Source organism: Triticum urartu, chromosome 3A (genome assembly GCF_056163025.1).
Source record: "Triticum urartu cultivar PI428250 chromosome 3A, HENAU_Tu73, whole genome shotgun sequence".
Classification (NCBI taxonomy): Eukaryota; Viridiplantae; Streptophyta; class Magnoliopsida; order Poales; family Poaceae; genus Triticum; species Triticum urartu.
In genome coordinates this window covers 686175919-686198478 of record NC_141875.1, presented here as the reverse complement: position 1 = coordinate 686198478, position 22560 = coordinate 686175919, and the positions used below count along the sequence as shown (strand labels likewise).

Sequence of the window (22560 nt, the reverse complement as noted above, 5' to 3'; positions counted from 1 at the left end):
ATTTAGGAATAAAACTCAAAAGATAGCTACAACGACATATCGTCTCAAACATACATTGGCATGCCTTTGGAAGCAAAATTAGCAACAAGCGATTCTGATTTTTCCATGCAATCACGCACTTTGCTAGTCCACATATGCTGAAATGCCTAAGAAATAAACATTCCAATAGTTCTAAAAGCGACACGAAATGGAATCGCTTCCGCAATTGCAACATTCAAGATGTCATGAACAAAGACGATTACAACCACCCTCTACCAGGTCACAGTTCCACATCTTCCACCTCCCAGCATAGCACATATTCATACTTAGCCAATGCAAATAGACAGCTACAATTATCACAGGAAGTGTCAAGGGCATGAGTAGGTAGTAACACATGGTAAGTGAAAGACCAAAGTAAATGATATTATCTTCTTACTAGATTCAACTTAACTTACAAGAATTTGCAGCTACATACACATGTCAAATATGTAGATATTATTTTAAATAAAGTCAATTACACCATTGGTGCTAAAACATGGCACGAAAAGTCAATTTAGTTCTAAAACTTGCGGCTTACATTGAGCTCGTGCTGGCTTTGGTGTGCATATACAGTCCAAAACGTGTTTGTATACGAACATGGTGTTGACTAGGTGTGCCAACATGACGTGGGGCCTGATGTCAGTACTGAACAACGAAGATTGGGCGTGTGGCATGTTATTTTGTGAAAAACACCTCAGAAGTTTATTTTTTCTAACCTGGCACCGATATTGAAATTTTTCATCATGGGAAAGACCATGCGTGGGTCGGTACACCTGTCGGCAATCCGCATTTTTCCTGACGACAAAGCCCTGGCGTGGGGTACAAAATTGGGGGATCCTAGCTAGGATTTCATCCCACGACCTGTGGCCTGCAGGTGCAAGAAACACACCATGGCAGCACACAACGTTCTACTCCCTCTGTTCCTAAATATTTGTCTTTCTAGATATTTTAACGAGTGATTACATATGGAACACAATGAGTGAATCTGCACTCTAAAATATGTCTATATACATCCACATGTGATAGTCCATTTGGATCTCTAAAAAGATAAATATTTAGGAACAGAGGGAGTATGTCATAAGCGGATACACATACTATATATTCATTTCATATTAAGTGGGCTGCAGTCCCGAAGGCCCATTTTGCACTGTTATTTTTCTATAAACTCTAATCATGTGTTATTAATAAAATATATATAAAAGTTAAAAAATATATGTAAATTTTAGTCTTGAAAATTTTAAATTTGTTACCATTTAATAATATAGATTAAAAAATAAAGTTAGTTTGATATTTTTATTCAATAAGAAAATTATTATGTGAATAATTTTTTAATTTATAATTTAATTGTATGGAGAAAATTAGAAATAACTGAACTCTTCAAGCATGAACTGCTTTATATACTATTTTTATATTATATAAACTAGCAAGGTGGCCCTCGCAAATGCGAGGGCATCGCCTATGTAGTATTTAATGTATCTGAGAAGTATAATTATGATTTCATAGATGTTGAATATATAGAGTAAACATAGTTTTGTAGTCTCTACAAATAATATTTTAAGTAAGATAAAATAACATTTCCATTTTAATTCATTGTTTCTAAGATGTTATTAAATAATTAATGAATATAAGACAATACAACTCCTACCCTTATAATATCTGATTGTGAAATAGTTGGAAGAATAACTATTTATTTTTACAGTAATTAGCCATCGACACACTTGCAAGAAGAGACAAACCACTGCTTATTTTCCCTGTCAAGGTTTTAACGGTTAACACACATAACTATCGGTTGAGCATTAGGTATATGGCAGTATTTGTACCTCTTTTCAAATCCTGAGATTGAGATTGAAAACACTGATGATCTAATTATGATCCATTGAATACCCAACGATTGATTACAATATGAGGAAGAACATTGACGATTGAATTCTAATATATCCATTCAAATTAAATCTACATGGAAATCCTTTTAAGGCAAAAATTGGGCACGTGCTAAGTTCAAACACTTTAAATTTTGTCGGGTTCTCACCATAATTTGGTTAATGCAACTTGTTTATACTATGCAATTTAAAAATCATATTAAAATAAATACCTTTCTATTTTGACTGAATTTGTGATCAACGTTTGCTAGTACAAAAAGAGATTGATCCAAAGGGAAGAGGTTTTCCTGGCTCGGTAATAAAGAGGGTCGGACAAATAATGCGTCAAAGAATTGAAGGTAATGCATCAAAAATTTGAAGGTAAAAGATGTAGTTTGATTGGAAATTAAAGCTAATGTACAAAGGAGGTCTCTCTCGGTCCCACCATGTGACTTGTTCTCACCATAACTCGGAGCGCTCGGGCAGCTGGCCGATAGGAATCATTTGCCATTAATGAAAGGATAACTGATGTGCTCACCAACCTTCCTCGTTCTAAGAATGACCAGCACTTACAAAAAGGGAGACCGTGTGTCTGTATTCTACTTCTTGTAGGCTCTAACAATGTTATCAGGATAGTAGTAGTTGTTAAACAAATATGAACGGGGTTGGATCATTGTTATCTCTAGGTAGAGAACACAGTGACAATAAATCTTGGTCTTGGATTGATGCAATCCATTCTGAAATACGAATGGGAGGCATATCAGAAAGCGTTGTCTCGAAGAATCACATAGAATGTAGAAGCAGGCTACGCAAATAGTATTTCCGAGGAGAAAGCCAACGATGAGAGAGAGAGACTGGCGGAGAAGATACGATAGCTATAGAGTTCTTCCTTCGGGCCGGCTAGAGGCGAGACGAACACACATGATAGAGAGGCAAACTGGCCGGGCCAGAAGCGAACTAGCAAAGATAAAGAAAAGTAAAGGACATACTCCATGGAATCACCGCAGTTCGCAGAATCATTGGTTGCCGGAATCGCTGTGTCGCTCCTGGGCAACAGCAAAGACAAAGAGAAACGCCCGCTCGTGTAGAAAACACAAGAGCAACAACCAGCACAATACACCCTCTTTCTTTCCACAGCAGTACAATCTGTTGGGACAAACCCGGTCCAGCGACGAACGTCGCGTACCCACCGGCGACACGAACGCCGGACGATCCTCTCTCTCTCTTTCACCAGCTCGAACAGAAACAGAAGAAGGAACATAGCACACTGGATTTTTCAGGCGACGAACGCCATGCCGCACAAACGGCGCCACGCCGCACGAACGGCGACTCGGCCGCACGCACGGCCCTTCTTTTTTTACTCAGCTCAAACTGTGGCACATACCACGTACAAGGAGGGGCTTATATGCCCAGGTGCACTTACACACGATCTTGTTGGCACACCGGCCACTAATCACGCACGGATGATCTCTATCTCTCCTAGAATATCTCTAGGATCTGCACTACCGGCTAACAACCCATTCGTGCATGCATTTCCTCCTAACGTGCTACATGCATTAGCTGGCTCCGGCCCCGCCCAACGCCCCTGACCAACACGCCGGACTAAGTGCACACATACCCACACACACCAACGTGACACGCACATAGATAACCACGGCAAACCGTGGTTTACTCCCAACACAATCTACAACTTGGCAACACATATGCATCAAAACTGACCCAGAAAAACAAAATATCCAAAAGAATTTGTACCAAGGAGATCAAGGGTGCATTTATTTTTTGCCTCGCAACAGAACTAGTGGCCAAAATTTTGGTGGCTTAGAAGTGGAAAATTAGCCAAGAAAATGAATTGGCAAAGAGTATTGATACGCAAAAGAGTTAACAACCGAACAACCAAAAATGAATTGTTCAACTGTGTCACAAGCATTGATGCCCGATCATATTTTCTTGTCGTCCTTGCCTTGTTTTGATCCATGTAGCAAAACAAGCTTGAAAGTCGTCTCAAAATCTCACAATGGCTGTAGTTGGGATCAAAATTCAAAAGCTAACTACAATGACATGTTGTCTGAAACACCGAGTGACATGCATTTGCAGCAAAATTCGGCACAGCCGATTCAGATTTCCGCATAAGAGCAAGCAGTTTGCTGGTCCTCAGATGTTAAAACGCCTCTAAAACCTACATGCCAGTACTGGTTTCAACAGACATAGAGCCTCCAATTCCGCAACTGCAACATTCAAGATGACATGACCAAGACTGATTTGCGACCCCCCACCCTATCATCACCTAGTTAGTCAACTCCATGATGGTGCTGACAATGTCACCATCTGCAGCCTTGAGCGCCTTCACAGCCCTGGACCTCGACACAGAGGCCTGCATCATCACGACCTCAACATCCTTGTTGTCAACGCCCGTCTCGTCGACCTCCTTGTCTTCTTGGGCTGCTGCCACGGACGGCTCACCCTTTGAGATGACGCTGCTCGGTCCCGGCGCCTTGAACTGCCCCGCCGCTTCTGTCAGCAGCTGAGCGTCCATGCCCTCCATCTTGACCACCCCGAACATGACATAGGTTTCTGAGTGCGAGCTCTTGAAGACGTCTGGCTTGGAGAGGACAAACGTAACCTGCAACACTTCTTCTTCGGTACAACCCCCTGAACACATCAACGGTCTAGATTAAAAGATACCCTTTCGTGAGAATAAATGAATAGGGGTAGGATGGGAAATTAAGGTGGAGGAGGCGTACCGCGGCGTACCACGGCATAGCGAGGCGCGTGTCCGTACAGCCTGCTGTACGCCCGTATGTGGGCGCTATACGCCGCGTGAGGAGGAGGGCGGGCCCACGTGTACTAAACCTAATCCATTAATTCGGCGCGGATTAGGCGAACCATTAACGCCGGCGCAGTGAGCCGTCCCGTCGCCGGCGTCGGTCCGCGGGCGGCGTGGATTCATACGCCACCGCCTGCCGCGCGCCTGCGCACGCCACCGCTTGACCGCCCGCACACGCCGCCCTCGCGTACCAGGCATTAATCGCCGGCGCCGATTCAGACGCCGCCGCCTGCCCTTCTGCGCCCTTGACCGCTCGGCTGCCCACCGGCATTGATCGCCGGCACCCCCGCCCCACCCACCACTACGCCCTATAAAAAGCACCTCGCGCCCTCCGTCGGCTCGCACACCACCCTTGCCTCGCTTCTCCTTCTCCCCTTCTCGCCGGTGTCGTCCTCTTGCGCCCTTCACCACCTCGCGCGCCGTGCCTCTCCCCTCGCCGACGATGGCCCGCCCCAACTTGACGATCGAGGAGGCGGAGGAGCTCGCCCACTTCGGCATCCCCGCCGCACCCGACGTGCGCCTGCCGGCGAGGTGGGCCTGAGCGTCGACGGCGTTCCCGTTGCGCCGGTGCCCGAGGTCGGCAACCACCTCTTCGCCCGCGCCGTCGGCCTGTACAGGGCTCGCCTATCGCCGGAGGAGCTCGCCGACCCCCAGTACGCCCCCAACAACCCCGACTGGGCGGACCGCCTCGCCGACGATCACCTGCGGAGCCTCCACGCCTACGCCGGCCCGCGCCCGCCCACGAAGCACAACCGCGCGCGGCGGCATTAGCTCTGGGACGGCCGCACCTTCGAGGACGTGGTCGCGCCATACCGCGCGCAGGCAGTCGCCGGCGTCGTGCCAGCTCCGACGGGGTACGGTTTTGAGCTGTACCGCTGCGGCGAGGCGCGCTCGACCCGCGCCCGCGTGCACCCGCCCGCGCCCCGCGGAGGCCCAGGTGGTGACCACGGCGCTGTCCGCCTCGGCCCCGGCGATCGCCGTACGGCGGGCAGGAATGGCGCCGGGTCCAGCCGTACCGCGGGCAGGAATGGCGCAGGGTCCAGCCACGCCCCTCCGGCCGAGCCGCAGCAGCCGCCAGAGCCGGCATTGGTGGCGGAGTACAGGCGGCTGGCGGCGGAAGCCGGCGACCTGGACGACATGCCGGGCTACCTGATGGCGCTCCGGGAGTCGGAGAACATGCTGCAGCCGCCGCCGCTCGTTCAGGAGTACCTTCAGGTCACCCCGGGCGCCGTCCACCCGGAGGACCCAGAGGACTTTCCCGGGTATCATGCCGCGCTCGAGGACTCGATGGCTGCGCCGGCCGTGCCCGTGGTGCCCCTCGACGACAGCAGCAGCAGCAGCGACGACAGCGACCACGGCGACGACCTCTATGACGAGGCAGACTTCGGCGGCGTGGAGGACGAGTAGTTTAGGGTTTATTTGAAAATGTCGTTTGGTAATGTTTAATTATTTTCGTAATGTTCTTTAGTTAAGTTTTATTTCTAGTACTATGTAAAATATCTATGAAAACTATAATGAAATATCGAGTGTTTGAATGGATGGTTTTTAAATGTTGTTGAACAATCAAGTGTTTAAATCGATACTGTTATTTTTAGTTTTAAAAAGAGTTGTATTGTAAAAAAAATAAGATAAAAATTAAACTTGAATTGAATAAAACCTATGAAAACTAGAAAAGTAAATATAAAACCAAACAATAAAAAATTGACATAATATTCGCAAAACAAGTTAAGAGATTTTATTTTATTTAAAAAAAAAACGCCGCCACGGAGCCGAGCGAGGCTTAGTAAGTCGCTCCCGATCAAGCCAATCGGCGAAAGGGAACGCTTTTCGGCCCCGCAAGGCCCACGGGCCCAACCATGCGGCGTTGTGAAAGTAGGCGGTCTATAACTTCGGATCACGTTGGTGTAGGGAGGGGCGCGCTATTTAAACTGGTGCGGGCGAGCTCCGGCAAGCGAGGTGGGACTAAAGATAGCGCTCGCCTGTCACGGCGCTGCGCATGGACCGCCTAGGTGGGCCGATTTCTGTGGGCCGTTGTAAGGCGCGCGTGCGAGCGGCCTGTCGCGGCGTTGCGCGCTGCCTAGTGGGCCGTTGGAGGCGCGCCTGCGAGCGGTCAAGGGCGCAGGGGCGGGGTGGATGGTTTCGTTTAGTCCCACCTCGCCCGCCGAAGGACGCCCAGACCGGTTTATATAGGCAAATTCATGCACCCTAGCAGATAAGATAGATAGTAATAATGTGATTTGACTTTGCATTGTCCGGGCAGCTCTGCCGCAGTTGCCTGGACAGGACACTGTACAGGCAGTTGCGGTAGTGCTGCTAGTGCATTGTAAATTCAGATCACATCATTATTACGTATCTTATCATCCCTTATTTTACTATTTAATTTATAATTTATGTTCAATGAGTGTTCTCGCGTGGGCTGCGTCGTCTGGCCAGCGGGCCCACGCCGCGCGTCGCCCCATGGTTGGCCATTGCCGGCACCGAGGCTGATCCTACATCGTCTCGCGTGCGCCCCTCTGCGCGCGATGGCGGGGTCAGCCTCGGGATCGCCCTCCGCGGCGCCTACTGGCGGCTGTGCAGCGCCTCGGAATCGCCGTCTGCGGCGCCTACTGGCGCCTATTAACGTTATTTTTTTTAAATTAAAGCAACCGGCGGCTGTGCAGCGCCTCTGATCGCCCAACATGCATGATTTATATACAAAACTATATATATATATACGAAAAAATATATATAATACATATCATGTTAAATTTGTATAACGCATATCATATTATAACGTAAAATTTGTATGTCGCATATCATATTAAGAACAAGGAGTATAGTGCCAACAAATATGACATAAGTAACACCGATTACAAGTCTTCCGTATCAATGTAACGAAACAAATATGTAAGTACTATTTCTTTAAGACAACCAAATAAATCGTCAATTGTAATCAGAAGTTGTTCTTTTTATTCAAACATTTCTTTGCTATGATCATCCTGCCATGTTCCTGCATAGAAAGATTGCAATATACGTCAAAAATTTGTAAAGTATTAACTAAACAAGAAAAGAACGTTAATGAAAAAATGTGCACATACTTTGGTTCTGAGGACAATTGTTTTTGAAATGACCATTTCCTCTGCATAAACCGCATAGACGTATAGGTTTCTCATCAAAACCTTTGGGTCTACCGTTTGTAGTCACGTCAGGTTCCTTACCACGGCCTTTGTTATTCTGCCGTTTCGGTGCTTCTTTTGTATTGATTTTTTCTGGATCACCAACAAAAACATGATTTTGATTCGGTACAAAAGCATCATCATGTGCAACTGTATGCTGTCTCACATAATCTTCCTTCTCAACATCCTTATTTGCTATCACATCCTCCAGAGCAGCCTTCAGTTTATAAAATAGAAATGGTTTATTACATGCCGCATGATTTGCTTCCGCAGACAAAATAGTCAACTGACTGTACTTAGTTCTCTCCTCAGTACCTGCCCATCCCCATGCGAAGAGATCGCTAGTGCGTTTCACGGGCAGTCCACCTCTAGCATTCTTACTGAATCTTCGCAGCACTAAGCACCTAGGTAAGTCCTGCACGTTCAACCTGGCTAAAACATAAAGAACATGCTTGCATGGAAGACCTTTACGTTTCATACTATCACAACTGCACTTCACTGTTTCTTCTGAATTACTAGGTGTATAGTCCACTTTGAATCTCAGTTGCCTGTTATTTTTCCATGCCACTATGAATCTCCTACTGACGGCTCCACTCAGTCTATCTATGATCTCAAGATCCGCTGCCTTCTTCATTTCTTTCTGCAAGAGGTAAAAGCTCACCGCAGTGAAGTCACGGGCAGCGGCTTTTTCAATGCATTTGAAGTCGTCGAGTACTGCTACAGGGAGTGTCTGTGTGGACAGGTAGTCGTCGTGTGACTCGTTCTCACGGAGCCGAACAATGCAGTTCTCATAATGCACAACCATATCAACAATTGTCATGCCAGAGTCAAGATGCATATGAAGGCAAGAGTTCAGACTCTCGCTCCTCTGGTTAATCCGCATACCAAGGAAGAACCCACCGGTGAGATATGACGCAGCCCAAAGCCTTTTCTTCCGGTACATCCTACGCAACCATGTTTCAGTTTTCTCCGACTCCCATTTAGCTCTAAAAGCTGCCCATCTCGCCTCAAACTCATCATGTGTAGTGGCATAATAAATAAGAGACCTGAACTCCTTAAGGGACTTGTGGTGGAGGTGTTTCTGCATGTTTTTCTCAATATGCCATGAACATAGTCGATGGCACACATCAGTAAGGACCTTCCTGACGGCCCTTATCATGGCTGCGTCTCCGTCAGTAATTACAGACCTCGGCTTCTTTTGACAATGAGCTCTTAAGAAGTTATGCAACACCCAAACGTATGTATCCTCTGTCTCATCTGACACAACTGCACAACCGAACACAGTGGTGCAACAATGATTGTTTAGACCAACAAAAGGTATGAATGGCATTCCGTACCTATTCATCTTGTAAGTGCTGTCGAAGACGATTACATCACCAAAGTCAAGGTAATCCCGACGTGACTGAGAATCACACCAGAACATGTTCTTCAGCTTTCCTTCTGCGTCGACAGTGTGCTCAAAGAAAAAGTCTGGATTCCTTGTCTTTCTCGTCATCATGATACCAATTGCAGTGTCTGCATCACCCTTTGCTAGCAACTTCATTTTCTCCCTATGACACATGTTATAAAGCTTCCTCCTCCCGAAACCAGCCAGTGCATATGATCCATACCTACTAATGAAGTTGTCATAAATCCAATGTTTTTTGAGCCCAGCACCTGCCATTGCTAAGATCTCGAGCTTCTGGTATTCCTTTATCTGATTATGAGATCGAAGATATATAACTTCATCTGGTCAAGCAAGAGTGTGACTATGATCTGTTGGGGAACGTAGTAATTTCAAAAAAATTCCTACGCACACGCAAGATCATGGTGATGCACTGCAACGAGAGGGGAGAGTGTTGTCTACTTACCCTCGTAGACCGAAGCGGAAGCGTTGACGCAACATAGAGGAAGTAGTCGTACGTCTTCCCGGTCCAACCGATCCAAGCACCGTTACTCCGGCACCTCCGAGTTCTTGACACACGTACAGCTCGATGACGCACCCCGGGCTCCGATCCAGCAAAGCTTCGGGGAGGAGTTTCGTCAGCACGACGGCGTGGTGACGATCTTGATGTTTAACCATCGTAGGGCTTCGCCTAAGCACCGCTACAATATGATCGAGGTGTAATATCGTGGAGGGGGGCACCGCACACGGCTAAGGAACGATCATGAAGATCAACTTGTGTGTTATAGGGTGCCCCCTGCCCCCGTATATAAAGGAGCAAGGGGGAGGCCGGCCGGCCCTTGGGTGCGCCAAGGAGAGGGGGTAGTCCTTCTCCTAGTGGGAGTAGGACTCCCCTTTCCTAGTCCAACTAGGAATAGGGAGGGGGAAGGAAAGAGAGGGAGAGGGAGAGGGAAAGGGGGGCCGCGCCCCCCCTCCTAGTCCTATTCGGACTCCCCATGAGGGGGGGCGCGCCACCTCCTGGGCTGCTGCCCTCTCTCTCCCTCAGGCCCAATAAGGCCCATTACTTCCCCGGGGGGTTCCGGTAACCCCTCCGGCACTCCGGTTTTATCCGAAATCACCCGGAACAATTCCGGTGTCCGAATATAGTCGTCCAATATATCAATCTTTATGTCTCGACCATTCTGAGACTCCTCGTCATGTCCATGATCACATTCGGGACTCCGAACAACCTTCGGTACATCAAAATACATAAACTCATAATAACTGTCATCGTAACATTAAGCGTGCGGACCCTACAGTTCGAGAACAATGTAGACATGACCGAGATACGTCTCCGGTCAATAACCAATAGCGGGACCTAGATGCCCATATTGGCTCCTACATATTCTACGAAGATCTTTATCGGTCAGACCGCATAACAACATACGTTGTTCCCTTTGTCATCGGTATGTTACTTGCCCGAGATTCGATCATCGGTATCCAATACCTAGTTCAATCTCGTTATCGGCAAGTCTCTTTACTCGTTCCGTAATACATCATCTCACAACTAACACATTAGTTGTAATGCTTGCAAGGCTTATGTGATGTGTATTACCGAGAGGGCCCAGAGATACCTCTCCGACATTCGGAGTGACAAATCCTAATCTCGAAATACGCCAACCCAACAAGTACCTTTGGAGACACCTGTAGAGCACCTTTATAATCACCCAGTTACGTTGTGACATTTGGTAGCACACAAAGTGTTCCTCCGGTAAACGGGAGTTGCATAATCTCATAGTCATAGGAACATGTATAAGTCATGAAGAAAGCAATAGCAACATACTAAACGATCGGGTGCTAAGCTAATGGAATGGGTCATGTCAATCAGATCATTCAACTAATGATGTGACCTCGTTAATCAAATAACAACTCTTTGTTCATGGTTAGGAAACATAACCATCTTTGATTAACGAGCTAGTCAAGTAGAGGCATGCTAGTGACACTCTGTTTGTTTATATATTCACACATGTATTATGTTTCCGGTTAATACAATTCTAGCATGAATAATAAACATTTATCATGATATATGAGGAAATATATAATAACTTTATTATTGCCTCTAGGGCATATTTCCTTTAGTCTCCCACTTGCACTAGAGTCAATAATCTAGATTACACAGTGATGATTCTAACACCCATGGAGCCTTGGTGCTGATCATATTTTGCACGTGGAAGAGGCTTAGTCAACGGGTCTGCTACATTCATATCCGTATGTATCTTGCAAATCTCTATGTCTCCCACCTGGACTAGCTCCCGGATGGAATTGAAGCGTCTCTTGATGTGCTTGGTTCTTTTGTGAAATCTGGATTCCTTTGCCAAGGCAATTGCACCAGTATTGTCACAAAAGATTTTCATTGGACCCAATGCACTAGGTATGACACCTAGATCGGATATGAACTCCTTTATCCAGACTCCTTCGTTTGCTGCTTCCGAAGCAGCTATGTACTCCGCTTCACATGTAGATCCCGCCACGACGCTTTGTTTAGAACTGCACCAACTAACAGCTCCACCATTTAATGTAAACACGTATCCGGTTTGCGATTTAGAATCGTCCGGATCAGTGTCAAAGCTTGCATCAACGTAACCGTTTACAATGAGCTCTTTGTCACCTCCATATACGAGAAACATATCCTTAGTCCTTTTCAGGTACTTCAGGATGTTCTTGACCGCTGTCCAGTGATCCACTCCTGGATTACTTTGGTACCTCCCTGCTAAACTTATAGCAAGGCACACATCAGGTCTGGTACACAGCATTGCATACATGATAAAGCCTATGGCTGAAGCATAGGGAACATCTTTCATTTTCTCTCTATCTTCTGCAGTGGTCGGGCATTGAGTCTGACTCAACTTCACACCTTGTAACACAGGCAAGAACCCTTTCTTTGCTTGATCCATTTTGAACTTCTTCAAAATCTTGTCAAGGTATGTGCTTTGTGAAAGTCCAATTAAGCGTCTTGATCTATCTCTATAGATCTTTATGCCTAATATGTAAGCAGCTTCACCGAGGTCTTTCATTGAAAAACTCTTATTCAAGTATCCCTTTATGCTATCCAGAAATTCTATATCATTTCCAATCAGTAATATGTCATCCACATATAATATCAGAAATGCTACAGAGCTCCCACTCACTTTCTTGTAAATACAGGCTTCTCCGAAAGTCTGTATAAAACCAAATTCTTTGATCACACTATCAAAGCGTTTATTCCAACTCCGAGAGGCTTGCACCAGTCCATAAATGGATCGCTGGAGCTTGCACACTTTGTTACCTCCCTTTGGATCGACAAAACCTTCCGGTTGCATCATATACAACTCTTCTTCCAGAAATCCATTCAGGAATGCAGTTTTGACATCCATCTGCCAAATTTCATAATCATAAAATGCGGCAATTGCTAACATGATTCGGACAGACTTAAGCATCGCTACGGGTGAGAAGGTCTCATTGTAGTCAACCCCTTGAACTTGTCGAAAACCTTTTGCGACAAGTCGAGCTTTGTAGACAGTAATATTACCGTCAGCGTCAGTCTTCTTCTTGAAGATCCATTTATTCTCAATTGCTTGCCGATCATCGGGCAAGTCAACCAAAGTCCATACTTTGTTCTCATACATGGATCCCATCTCAGATTTCATAGCTTCAAGCCATTTTGCGGAATCTGGGCTCACCATCGCTTCTTCATAGTTCGTAGGTTCATCATGATCTAGCAGCATGATTTCCAGAACAGGATTACCGTACCACTCTGGTGCGGTTCTTACTCTGGTTGATCTACGAGGTTCAGTAGTATCTTGTGCTGAAGTTTCATGATCATTATCATTAGCTTCCTCACTAATTGGTGTAGGTGTTGCAGAAACAATTTTCTGTGATGTACTACTTTCCAATAAGGGAGCAGGTACAGTTACCTCATCAAGTTCTACTTTCCTCCCACTCACATCTTTCGAGAGAAACTCCTTCTCCAGAAAGTTTCCGAATTTAGCAACAAAAGTCTTGCCTTCGGATCTGTGATAGAAGGTGTATCCAATAGTTTCCTTTGGATATCCTATGAAAACACATTTCTCCGATTTGGGTTCGAGCTTATCAGGTTGATGCTTTTTCACATAAGCATCGCAGCCCCAAATTTTCAGAAATGACAACTTTGGTTTCTTGCCAAACCATAGTTCATAAGGCGACGTCTCAACGGATTTCGATGGTGCCCTATTCAACGTGAATGCGGTCGTCTCTAAAGCATAACCCCAAAACGATAACGGTAAATCAGTAAGAGACATCATAGATCGCACCATATCTAGTAAAGTACGATTACGACGTTCGGACACACCATTACGCTGTGGTGTTCTAGGTGGCGTGAGTTGCGAAACTATTCCACATTGTTTCAAATGTACACCAAACTCGTAACTCAAATATTCTCCTTCACGATCAGATCGTAGAAACTTTATTTTTTTGTTACGATGATTTTCAACTTCACTATGAAATTCTTTGAACTTTTCAAATGTTTCAGACTTATGTTTCATTAAGTAGATATACCCATATCTGCTTAAGTCATCTGTGAAGGTGAGAAAATAACGATATCCGCCACGAGCTTCAATATTCATCGGACCACATACATCTGTATGTATGATTTCCAAAAAATCTGTTGCTCTCTCCATAGTACCGGAGAACGGTGTTTTAGTCATCTTGCCCATGAGGCACGGTTCGTAAGTACCAAGTGATTCATAATCAAGTGGTTCCAAAAGTCCATCAGTATGGAGCTTCTTCATGCGCTTTACACCGATATGAGCTAAACGGCAGTGCCACAAATAAGTTGCACCATCATTATCAACTCTGCATCTTTTGGCTTCAACATTATGAATATGTGTATCACTACTATCGAGATTCAACAAGAATAGACCACTCTTCAAGGGTGCATGACCATAAAAGATATTACTCATATAAATAGAACAACCATTATTCTCTGATTTAAATGAATAACCGTCTCGCATTAAACAAGATCCAGATATAATGTTCATGCTCAACGCTGGCACCAAATAACAATTATTTAGGTCTAATACTAATCCCGAAGGTAGACGTAGAGGTAGCGTGCCGACCGCGATCACATCGACTTTGGAACCGTTTCCCACGCGCATCGTCACCTTGTCCTTAGCCAATCTTCGCTTAATCCGTAGTCCCTGTTTCGAGTTGCAAATATTAGCAACAGAACCAGTATCAAATACCCAGGTGCTACTGCGAGCATTAGTAAGGTACACATCAATAACATGTATATCACATATACCTTTGTTCACCTTGCCATCCTTCTTATCCGCCAAATACTTGGGGCAGTTCCGCTTCCAGTGACCAGTCTGCTTGCAGTAGAAGCACTCAGCTTCAGGCTTATGTCCAGACTTGGGTTTCTTCTCTTGAGCAGCAACTTTCTTGCCGTTCTTCTTGAAGTTCCCCTTCTTCTTCCCTTTGCCCTTTTTCTTGAAACTAGTGGTCTTGTTGACCATCAACACTTGATGCTCCTTTTTGATTTCTACCTCCGCAGCTTTCAGCATTGCGAAGAGCTCGGGAATAGTCTTATTCATCCCTTGCATATTATAGTTCATCACGAAGCTCTTGTAGCTTGGTGGCAGTGATTGGAGAATTCTGTCAATGACGCAATCATCTGGAAGATTAACTCCCGTCTGAATCAAGTGATTATTATACCCAGACATTTTGAGTATATGCTCACTGACAGAACTGTTCTCCTCCATCTTGCAGCTATAGAACTTATTGGAGACTTCATATCTCTCAATCCGGGCATTTGCTTGAAATATTAACTTCAACTCCTGGAACATCTCATATGCTCCATGACGTTCAAAACGTCATTGAAGTCCCGATTCTAAGCCGTAAAGCATGGCACACTGAACTATCGAGTAGTCATCAGCTTTGCTCTGCCAGACGTTCATAACATCTGGTGTTGCTCCAGCAGCAGGCCTGGCACCCAGCGGTGCTTCCAGGACGTAATTCTTCTGTGCAGCAATGAGGATAATCCTCAAGTTACGGACCCAGTCCGTGTAATTGCTACCATCATCTTTCAACTTTGCTTTCTCAAGGAACGCATTAAAATTCAACGGAACAACAGCACGGGCCATCTATCTACAATCAAACATACATAAGCAAGATATTATCAGGTACTAAGTTCATGATAAATTTAAGTTCAATTAATCAAATTACTTTAAAGAACTCCCACTTAGATAGACATCCCTCTAATCCTCTAAGTGATCACGTGATCCAAATCAACTAAACCATGTCCGATCATCACGTGAGATGGAGTAGTTTCATTGGTGAACATCACTATGTTGATCATATCTACTATATGATTCACGCTCGACCTTTCGGCCTCCGTGTTCCGAGGCCATATCTGCATATGCTTGGCTCGTCAAGTATAACTTGAGTATTCCGCGTGTGCAACTGTTTTGCACCCGTTGTATTTGAACGTAGAGCCTATCACACCCGATCATCACGTGGTGTCTCAGCACGAAGAACTTCCGCAACGGTGCATACTCAGGGAGAACACTTATTGATAATTTTAGTGAGAGATCATCTTATAATGCTACCGTCAATCAAAGCAAGATAAGATGCATAAAAGATAAACATCACATGCAATCAATATAAGTGATATGATATGGCCATCATCATCTTGTGCCTGTGATCTCCATCTCCGAAGCACCGTCATGATCACCATCGTCACCGGCGCGACACCTTGATCTCCATCGTAGCATCGTTGTCGTCTCGCCAATCTTATGCTTCCACGACTATCGCTACCGCTTAGTGATAAAGTAAAGCATTACAGCGCGATTGCATTGCATACAATAAAGCGACGACCATATGGCTCCTGCCAGTTGCCGATAACTCGGTTACAAAACATGATCATCTCATACAATTTAGCATCATGTCTTGACCATATCACATCACAACATGCCCTGCAAAAACAAGTTAGACGTCCTCTACTTTGTTTGTTGCATGTTTTACGTGGCTGCTACGGGCTTAAGCAAGAACCTATCTTCACTACGCATCAAAACCACAATGATAGTTTGTCAAGTTGATGCCGTTTTAACCTTCGCAAGGACCAGGCGTAGCCACACTCGGTTCAACTAAAGTTGGAGAAACAGTCACCCGCAAGCCACCTATGTGCAAAGCACGTCGGGAGAACCGGTCTCGCGTAAGCGTACGCGTAATGTCGGTCCGGGCCGCTTCATCCAACAATACCGCCGAACCAAAGTATGACATGCTGGTAGGCAGTATGACTTATATCGCCCACAACTCACTTGTGTTCTACTCGTGCATATAACATCAAACCATAAAACCTAGGCTCGGATGCCACTGTTGGGGAACGTAGTAATTTCAAAAAATTTCCTACACACACGCAAGATCATGGTGATGCACTGCAATGAGAGGGGATAGTGTTGTCTACGTACCCTCGTAGACCGAAGCGGAAGCGTTGACGCAACGTAGAGGAAGTAGTCGTACGTCTTCCCGGTCCAACCGATCCAAGCACCGTTATTCCGGCACCTCCGAGTTCTTGACACACGTACAGCTCGATGACGCACCCCGGGCTCCGATCCAGCAAAGCTTCGGGGAGGAGTTTCGTCAGCACGACGGCGTGGTGATGATCTTGATGTTTAACCGTCGCAGGGCTTCGCCTAAGCACCGCTACAATATGATCGAGGTGTAATATCGTGGAGGGGGGCACCGCACACGGCTAAGGAACGATCACGAAGATCAACTTGTGTGTTCTAGGGTGCCCCCTACCCCCGTATATAAAGGAGCAAGGGGGAGGGAGGCCGGCCCTTGGGTGCGCTAAGGAGAGGGGGGGAGTCCTTCTCCTAGTGGGAGTAGGACTCCCCTTTCCTAGTCCAACTAGGAATAGGGAGGGGGAAGGAAAGAGAGGGAGAGGGAGAGGGAAAGGGGGGCCGCGCCCCCCCTCCTAGTCCTATTCGGACTCCCCATGAGGGGGGGGGCGCCACCTCCTGGGCTGCTGCCCTCTCTCTCCCCTCAGGCCCAATAAGGCCCATTACTTCCTCGAGGGGTTCCGGTAACCCCTCTGGCACTCCGGTTTTATCCGAAATCACCCGGAACAATTCCGGTGTCCGAATATAGTCGTCCAATATATCGATCTTTATGTCTCGACCATTCCGAGACTCCTCGTCATGTCCATGATCACATCCGGGACTCCGAACAACCTTCGGTACATCAAAATACATAAACTCATAATAACTGTCATCGTAACGTTAAGCGTGCGGACCCTACGGTTCAAGAACAATGTAGACATGACCGAGATACGTCTCCGGTCAATAACCAATAGCGGGACCTGGATGCCCATATTGGCTCCTACATATTCTACGAAGATCTTTATCGGTCAGACCGCATAACAAGATACGTTGTTCCCTTTGTCATCGGTATGTTACTTGCCCGAGATTCGATCGTCGGTATCCAATACCTAGTTCGATCTCGTTATCGGCAAGTCTCTTTACTCGTTCCATAATACATCATCTCACAACTAACACATTAGTTGTAATGCTTGCAAGGCTTATGTGATGTGTATTACCGAGAGGGCCCAGAGATACCTCTCCGACATTTGGAGTGACAAATCCTAATCTCAAAATACGCCAACCCAACAAGTACCTTTGGAGACACCTGTAGAGCACCTTTATAATCACCCAGTTACATTGTGACGTTTGGTAGCACACAAAGTGTTCCTCCGGTAAACGGGAGTTGCATAATCTCATAGTCATAGGAACATGTATAAGTCATGAAGAAAGCAATAGCAACATACTAAACGATCGGGTGCTAAGCTAATGGAATGGGTCATGTCAATCAGATCATTCAACTAATGATGTGACCTCGTTAATCAAATAACAACTCTTTGTTCATGGTTAGGAAACATAACCATTTTTGATTAACGAGCTAGTCAAGTAGAGGCATACTAGTGACACTCTGTTTGTTTATATATTCACACATGTATTAGGTTTCCGGTTAATACAATTCTAGCATGAATAATAAACATTTGTCATGATATATGAGGAAATAAATAATAACTTTATTATTGCCTCTAGGGCATATTTCCTTCATGATCATCGCTGAAACTGCTGACATACCAAATGGAGCGATCTCTGTCAACCTTCACAGTTAGATGGGCCTCGCAATAGCACCGAGTCTCCGCTCTCAGCCTGCGCTTCTTCCCTTCCATGGTACAAAACTTGGCCTGTCGTTTCCCAGACCTTGAACAGAGAAACCTCCTCAACCGCCTACGTGCGTCGATACCCTTACTATATTTCAAGTTGTCCCTCCTAATGCTGAAGCCACACTTTTTCGCATAGTCGTTATAGAAATCATATGCCTCCTCGTCTATCCTGAACGTCGTGGACATCACCGTCCAATGCCTGTCCAGTGATTCTTGCTGGTATTCATCGTACCCAGTATCAAAATTGCACTCATCACCATCGGCATCATCATCGTTTTCGCACACGTCACCATCCTCTTCCTGAAAAAAATACAAACAACGGTATATGTCAGTAAGTATTTGTATATGGACTATCATATGTATTCACTTTCCACTACTTACTTTGCTCGAGCTGTCATTATAAGATGCATCGATATCATTTTCGTCATGGCATCATCGAAAAAATTCCACTGATAGTACCCTTCCACTTCCATCTGCGCAAATTGTAAATATGATATGTAAGACTTGATGCGTATTTAATTTCACTTTAAAATAACGTACATAATTCTAAACCTACATGGCTTCCGCTTTCAGCATATAAATCATCTACATCCATATCCTCATTGTCATCATCCCCTCCTATCTGTTCACAGTCAAACATGTTATTGTCATCGCGGATGCTTGTACTTAATATGGTTGAGAACATGCAGACCACTTACATTGCCACTGTAAGACTCATCCAAACTCATATAATTTTCGCCGTCATGTTCGTCTTCATCCAATGACAATGATCCGTCCTCGCTACCGCCATCATCACCGTCATATCCTATTTCAGCCTCAATCTATACATGTTCATATATAATCAAATATCCATTCAAACATCACGTAACATCTTGTCAATGAAAATCCGTTCTTAACTTACTATGCCAGCGCCTCGCGTACCTCATTGCCTTCGTCAGACATGAGGCGGTTGTCGCCGGATACCAGCCGCCGGCGGCGGAGGCGTCTGCCCGACCGAGGCGGTTGTCGGCGTAGCACACAACGCGTATGTTTTTTTTTGTCGGCCAGATACTGCGGGAGATGGCGGCGGCGGCGGCGCGAGAGGAGGCGGGTGAGGCGTCTTGAAGATAGGGTTCGCCGATAGTTTTTTTAATCACTCAGGCGTACGCAGCGGGCGCGGGCGGGCGTGCATGCGGGACGTGGGCGCCTACGGGCGGCCGTGCATGCGGACGTGGGCGCGTACGGGCGGCTGTACGTGACAGTGCCGTACGACGACGCGGGCGCGCCTACGGCGGGCGGGTATTATTATACAGCGTGTGAAAATGACCGTCCCTACCCTTTATATGTTTTGGGGGTGGGGGGGGGGGGGGGGGTTGTGCCGAAGACCACCTCAACCTGCAATTGTGTTGAGAGAAGTTACGAAAATGCGACAACCGCCAGCATGTAATTATGCAACAGGGTAGAATGGCTGAAGTGGTTAAGATGCTCACGGTCTTGCTCTGCTTGATAGTTACACGGCTCACACCAGTAATGGCCTTCATGCCAAGCCTCTCCATGGCTTTCCTGCACTTCTTCTCACTCCTAGATCTTCCACTAGCATCACCTCCTAGTGCCAGAAAGCACAGGCGCATAATGTCAGATTTTCAAATTTTTGCATAACCCGAGAATTTTACAACTAGACATAGTTCACTTTGTGAATTATTATCGGTAATCGTTGGAAATGGAAAGTGTAACATTCATACAACACTTGAACTTTTCTCAAGCACGATTGAACAGAAACTGTGACTGCAATCGATTTGGGAATTTTGAACAAGATCTTAGTTTTGGCACTTTGGGTAAGGTACGAAGGATTAGCTATTGATATAATGGAATCCCAGCATCAGTTCATACTAAATGCATTAAAATGATTCACCTACCATAATTATACTTGCAAAACCAACATTTTACATTCAGGATTTGTTCCTATCAAACTAAATGCTATAGCTGAACATTCATGTATATGTTAATAAGTCAAGACTCAAAAAGCCTCAACGCGCGTCCCACGCTCCCACGCTCCGCTCCGCTCCCGCCGCCGGCCACTCCGGCCCGCGGCGGCCACCAGGCCCCGTCGCTGCCCGCTCGCGGCACCGGCGCCACCCCATCGATCCATGGGTCGCTCCCGCGCCCACTCCCGCTCCTCCTCTTCGGGGGGCAGCGCAGGATGGGGCACGCCCGCCTCCGTGCCTAACCCTGCTCGATCTGGCGGTCCGTCCGCTGTGCCGGTCGCTGCCCCGTCCCCGCGCCGGTCAGCGCCAGATCCGGCTGCTGCGCCGCGTCTTCTGCTCGGGGGAGAGGGATCCAGCGTGGCCGCCCCGTCCAGCCCGGCGGATCTGGCCGTGCCACCCCAAATGGGGCGTCCCCGCCTTAAGTCTGTTGTGGTTGCTCCTCCCTCCCCTGTCAGCGCTTCCGTTTCGGGCATGGACGGTGGATGGACAACCGTCTCGTCCCAGAAGAACCGGCGTCGCTCCTCAGATCCGGCGGTCCTTGCCTCGCCCCAGCGCGTGCAGGCACATATCCACCGACGGCCGCCCCATTCCGACCCAGGCCGGCTCGCCTTCTTAAAATTGTTCGACGGCCTCTGCTTCCGGTGCCTCAGCCCACACCACCGCCGTAAAGATTGCAGAGATCCCTTCCGCTGCATCATTTGCAAGCGTCAGGGACACTCCGGCAAGCAGTGCCCGCAGAACCCAAGAAACAAAGGCCGGGACGGCTCTGCCAAAGAGCGGCTCGGCCCCCGGCAGCCCCCCAAGTCAATCCACAGCCGCATCCGCTCCCCCCCTCCCCCACCATCCCACTCGCCGCCCGTCGCCATGGCTTCCAGCGGCCGTGTCTCCCACGTTGACCCCTCGCGCCGCCCCCGTTCAAGCAATAAGGTCGTCATCTCCTCGCCAGCCATGGACCATGCCGTCTTCGTCCTCCGTCACCACGCTGTCACCCTCACCGCCGTCGGTGGGAAGGGCATCACCAACCCGCTCATGGTGGGGCAGGCCATCGAGGAGCAGGTGCGCGTCTCGCCGCACCTGATGCGGGTCACGGAGCACGACCCCGAGGACTTCTTCGTCCACTTCGACCTGCCGGCGCTGCGAGACAACGCAGTGGCCCGTGGCTTCGTCATGGTGGACGGCATCCGCTTCAACATCGCTCCCTGGCACGACGACGACCACGCAGCGCTCCTGAAGCTCAACCTGCACGTTTGGGTCGTCATCGAGAAACTGCCGATGCACTTCTGGTCCATCGAGGGTGCCGAGGAGGCCCTGGGTGACCTCTGCGTTGTCGACCGCCTCGACAGCTGCACCTACGAGCGTGACCACACGAAGATGTTTGCCTGCTGGGTGTGGGTCTGGGATGTCGCTCACATCCCGACCAAACGCACTCTGTGGGTGACCAAGCGCGGCGCCGGGCGGGTGATAGAGATGCTGGGCTACTTGCCGAACGATCGCAAGGTGGCCCCTCCACCAATCGTCAAGCGCTACGACCTGCTGATCCACGTCGACCGCGTCGAGGATTGGGCACCCTCCTACTGGCCATGCTCCTCCTACTCCGGCCAGAGCGGGCTGCCCTCCTCCGACTCGGACGACGGCTCCCCCCTCCCCCGCATCGACCCAGGCGTCTGGTACAAGGGCATGGAGGACGGCCAGGGGCGTGGCCGCCGCCAGCCCCCGAGGGTGGAGTCATCTGGGTGCCATGGCCTGGCTCTCCACGGACAGCACTGCGACCACGACGACGACGGGTGCCAGGGCGGCGGGCGGCGCTCCTGGAAGGACACCCTGCTAGGCAGGGGCGCGCCTCCATCGACAAGACGCCAGCGGCGGATGCCTCCTCGTCCAGGCGCAAGAGCCGCTCCCCTTCACCGCGTCACCATGGCGGCACACAGCGTGGCCGCAGTCTGGAGCGGCGCCATGAGAAGTGCACCAACGACCTCGCCGCCTCCGGCGCCACCCCGCCCCTGCCGCTGCGCCCTGCGACACCACCTCCGCCTCCACCCTGCGCCGTCGACCCCATCGCCGACTTCTTCGCCAAGGCCAAGTAGCCACTCGAGACGCCACCCAGAGTCGACCGCATGCAGTTCGAAC

The 22560-nt window shown here is 47.8% G+C and overlaps 1 protein-coding gene and 1 pseudogene across 1 annotated transcript; both read right to left on the bottom strand.

Annotated features, from left to right (window-relative positions):
- Nucleotides 1-4033: 4033 nt before the first annotated feature.
- Nucleotides 4034-20138, bottom strand: LOC125549243 (nascent polypeptide-associated complex subunit alpha-like protein 1). The gene is made up of 2 exons (XM_048712702.2): nt 19939-20138; nt 4034-4497 (listed from the first exon to the last, which is right to left on the bottom strand). The coding sequence occupies exons 1-2, from the start codon at nt 20077-20079 to the stop codon at nt 4162-4164; spliced, it is 477 nt and encodes a 158-aa protein (XP_048568659.2). The 5' UTR covers nt 20080-20138; the 3' UTR covers nt 4034-4161.
- On the bottom strand, nt 5010-6699 carry LOC147981598 (uncharacterized; annotated as a pseudogene).
- Nucleotides 20139-22560: the final 2422 nt, after the last annotated feature.

Excerpts from the sequence above, each read along its gene's own strand:
- LOC125549243 (XM_048712702.2), bottom strand. The coding sequence starts at position 20,079 with ATGCGCCTGTGCTTTCTGGCACTAGGAGGTGATGCTAGTGGAAGATCT. Across the intron at positions 4,498-19,938 it reads CTATCAAGCAGAGCAAGACC|GTTACGTTTGTCCTCTCCAA; the intron begins GTGAGCATCTTA and ends GAAGTGTTGCAG.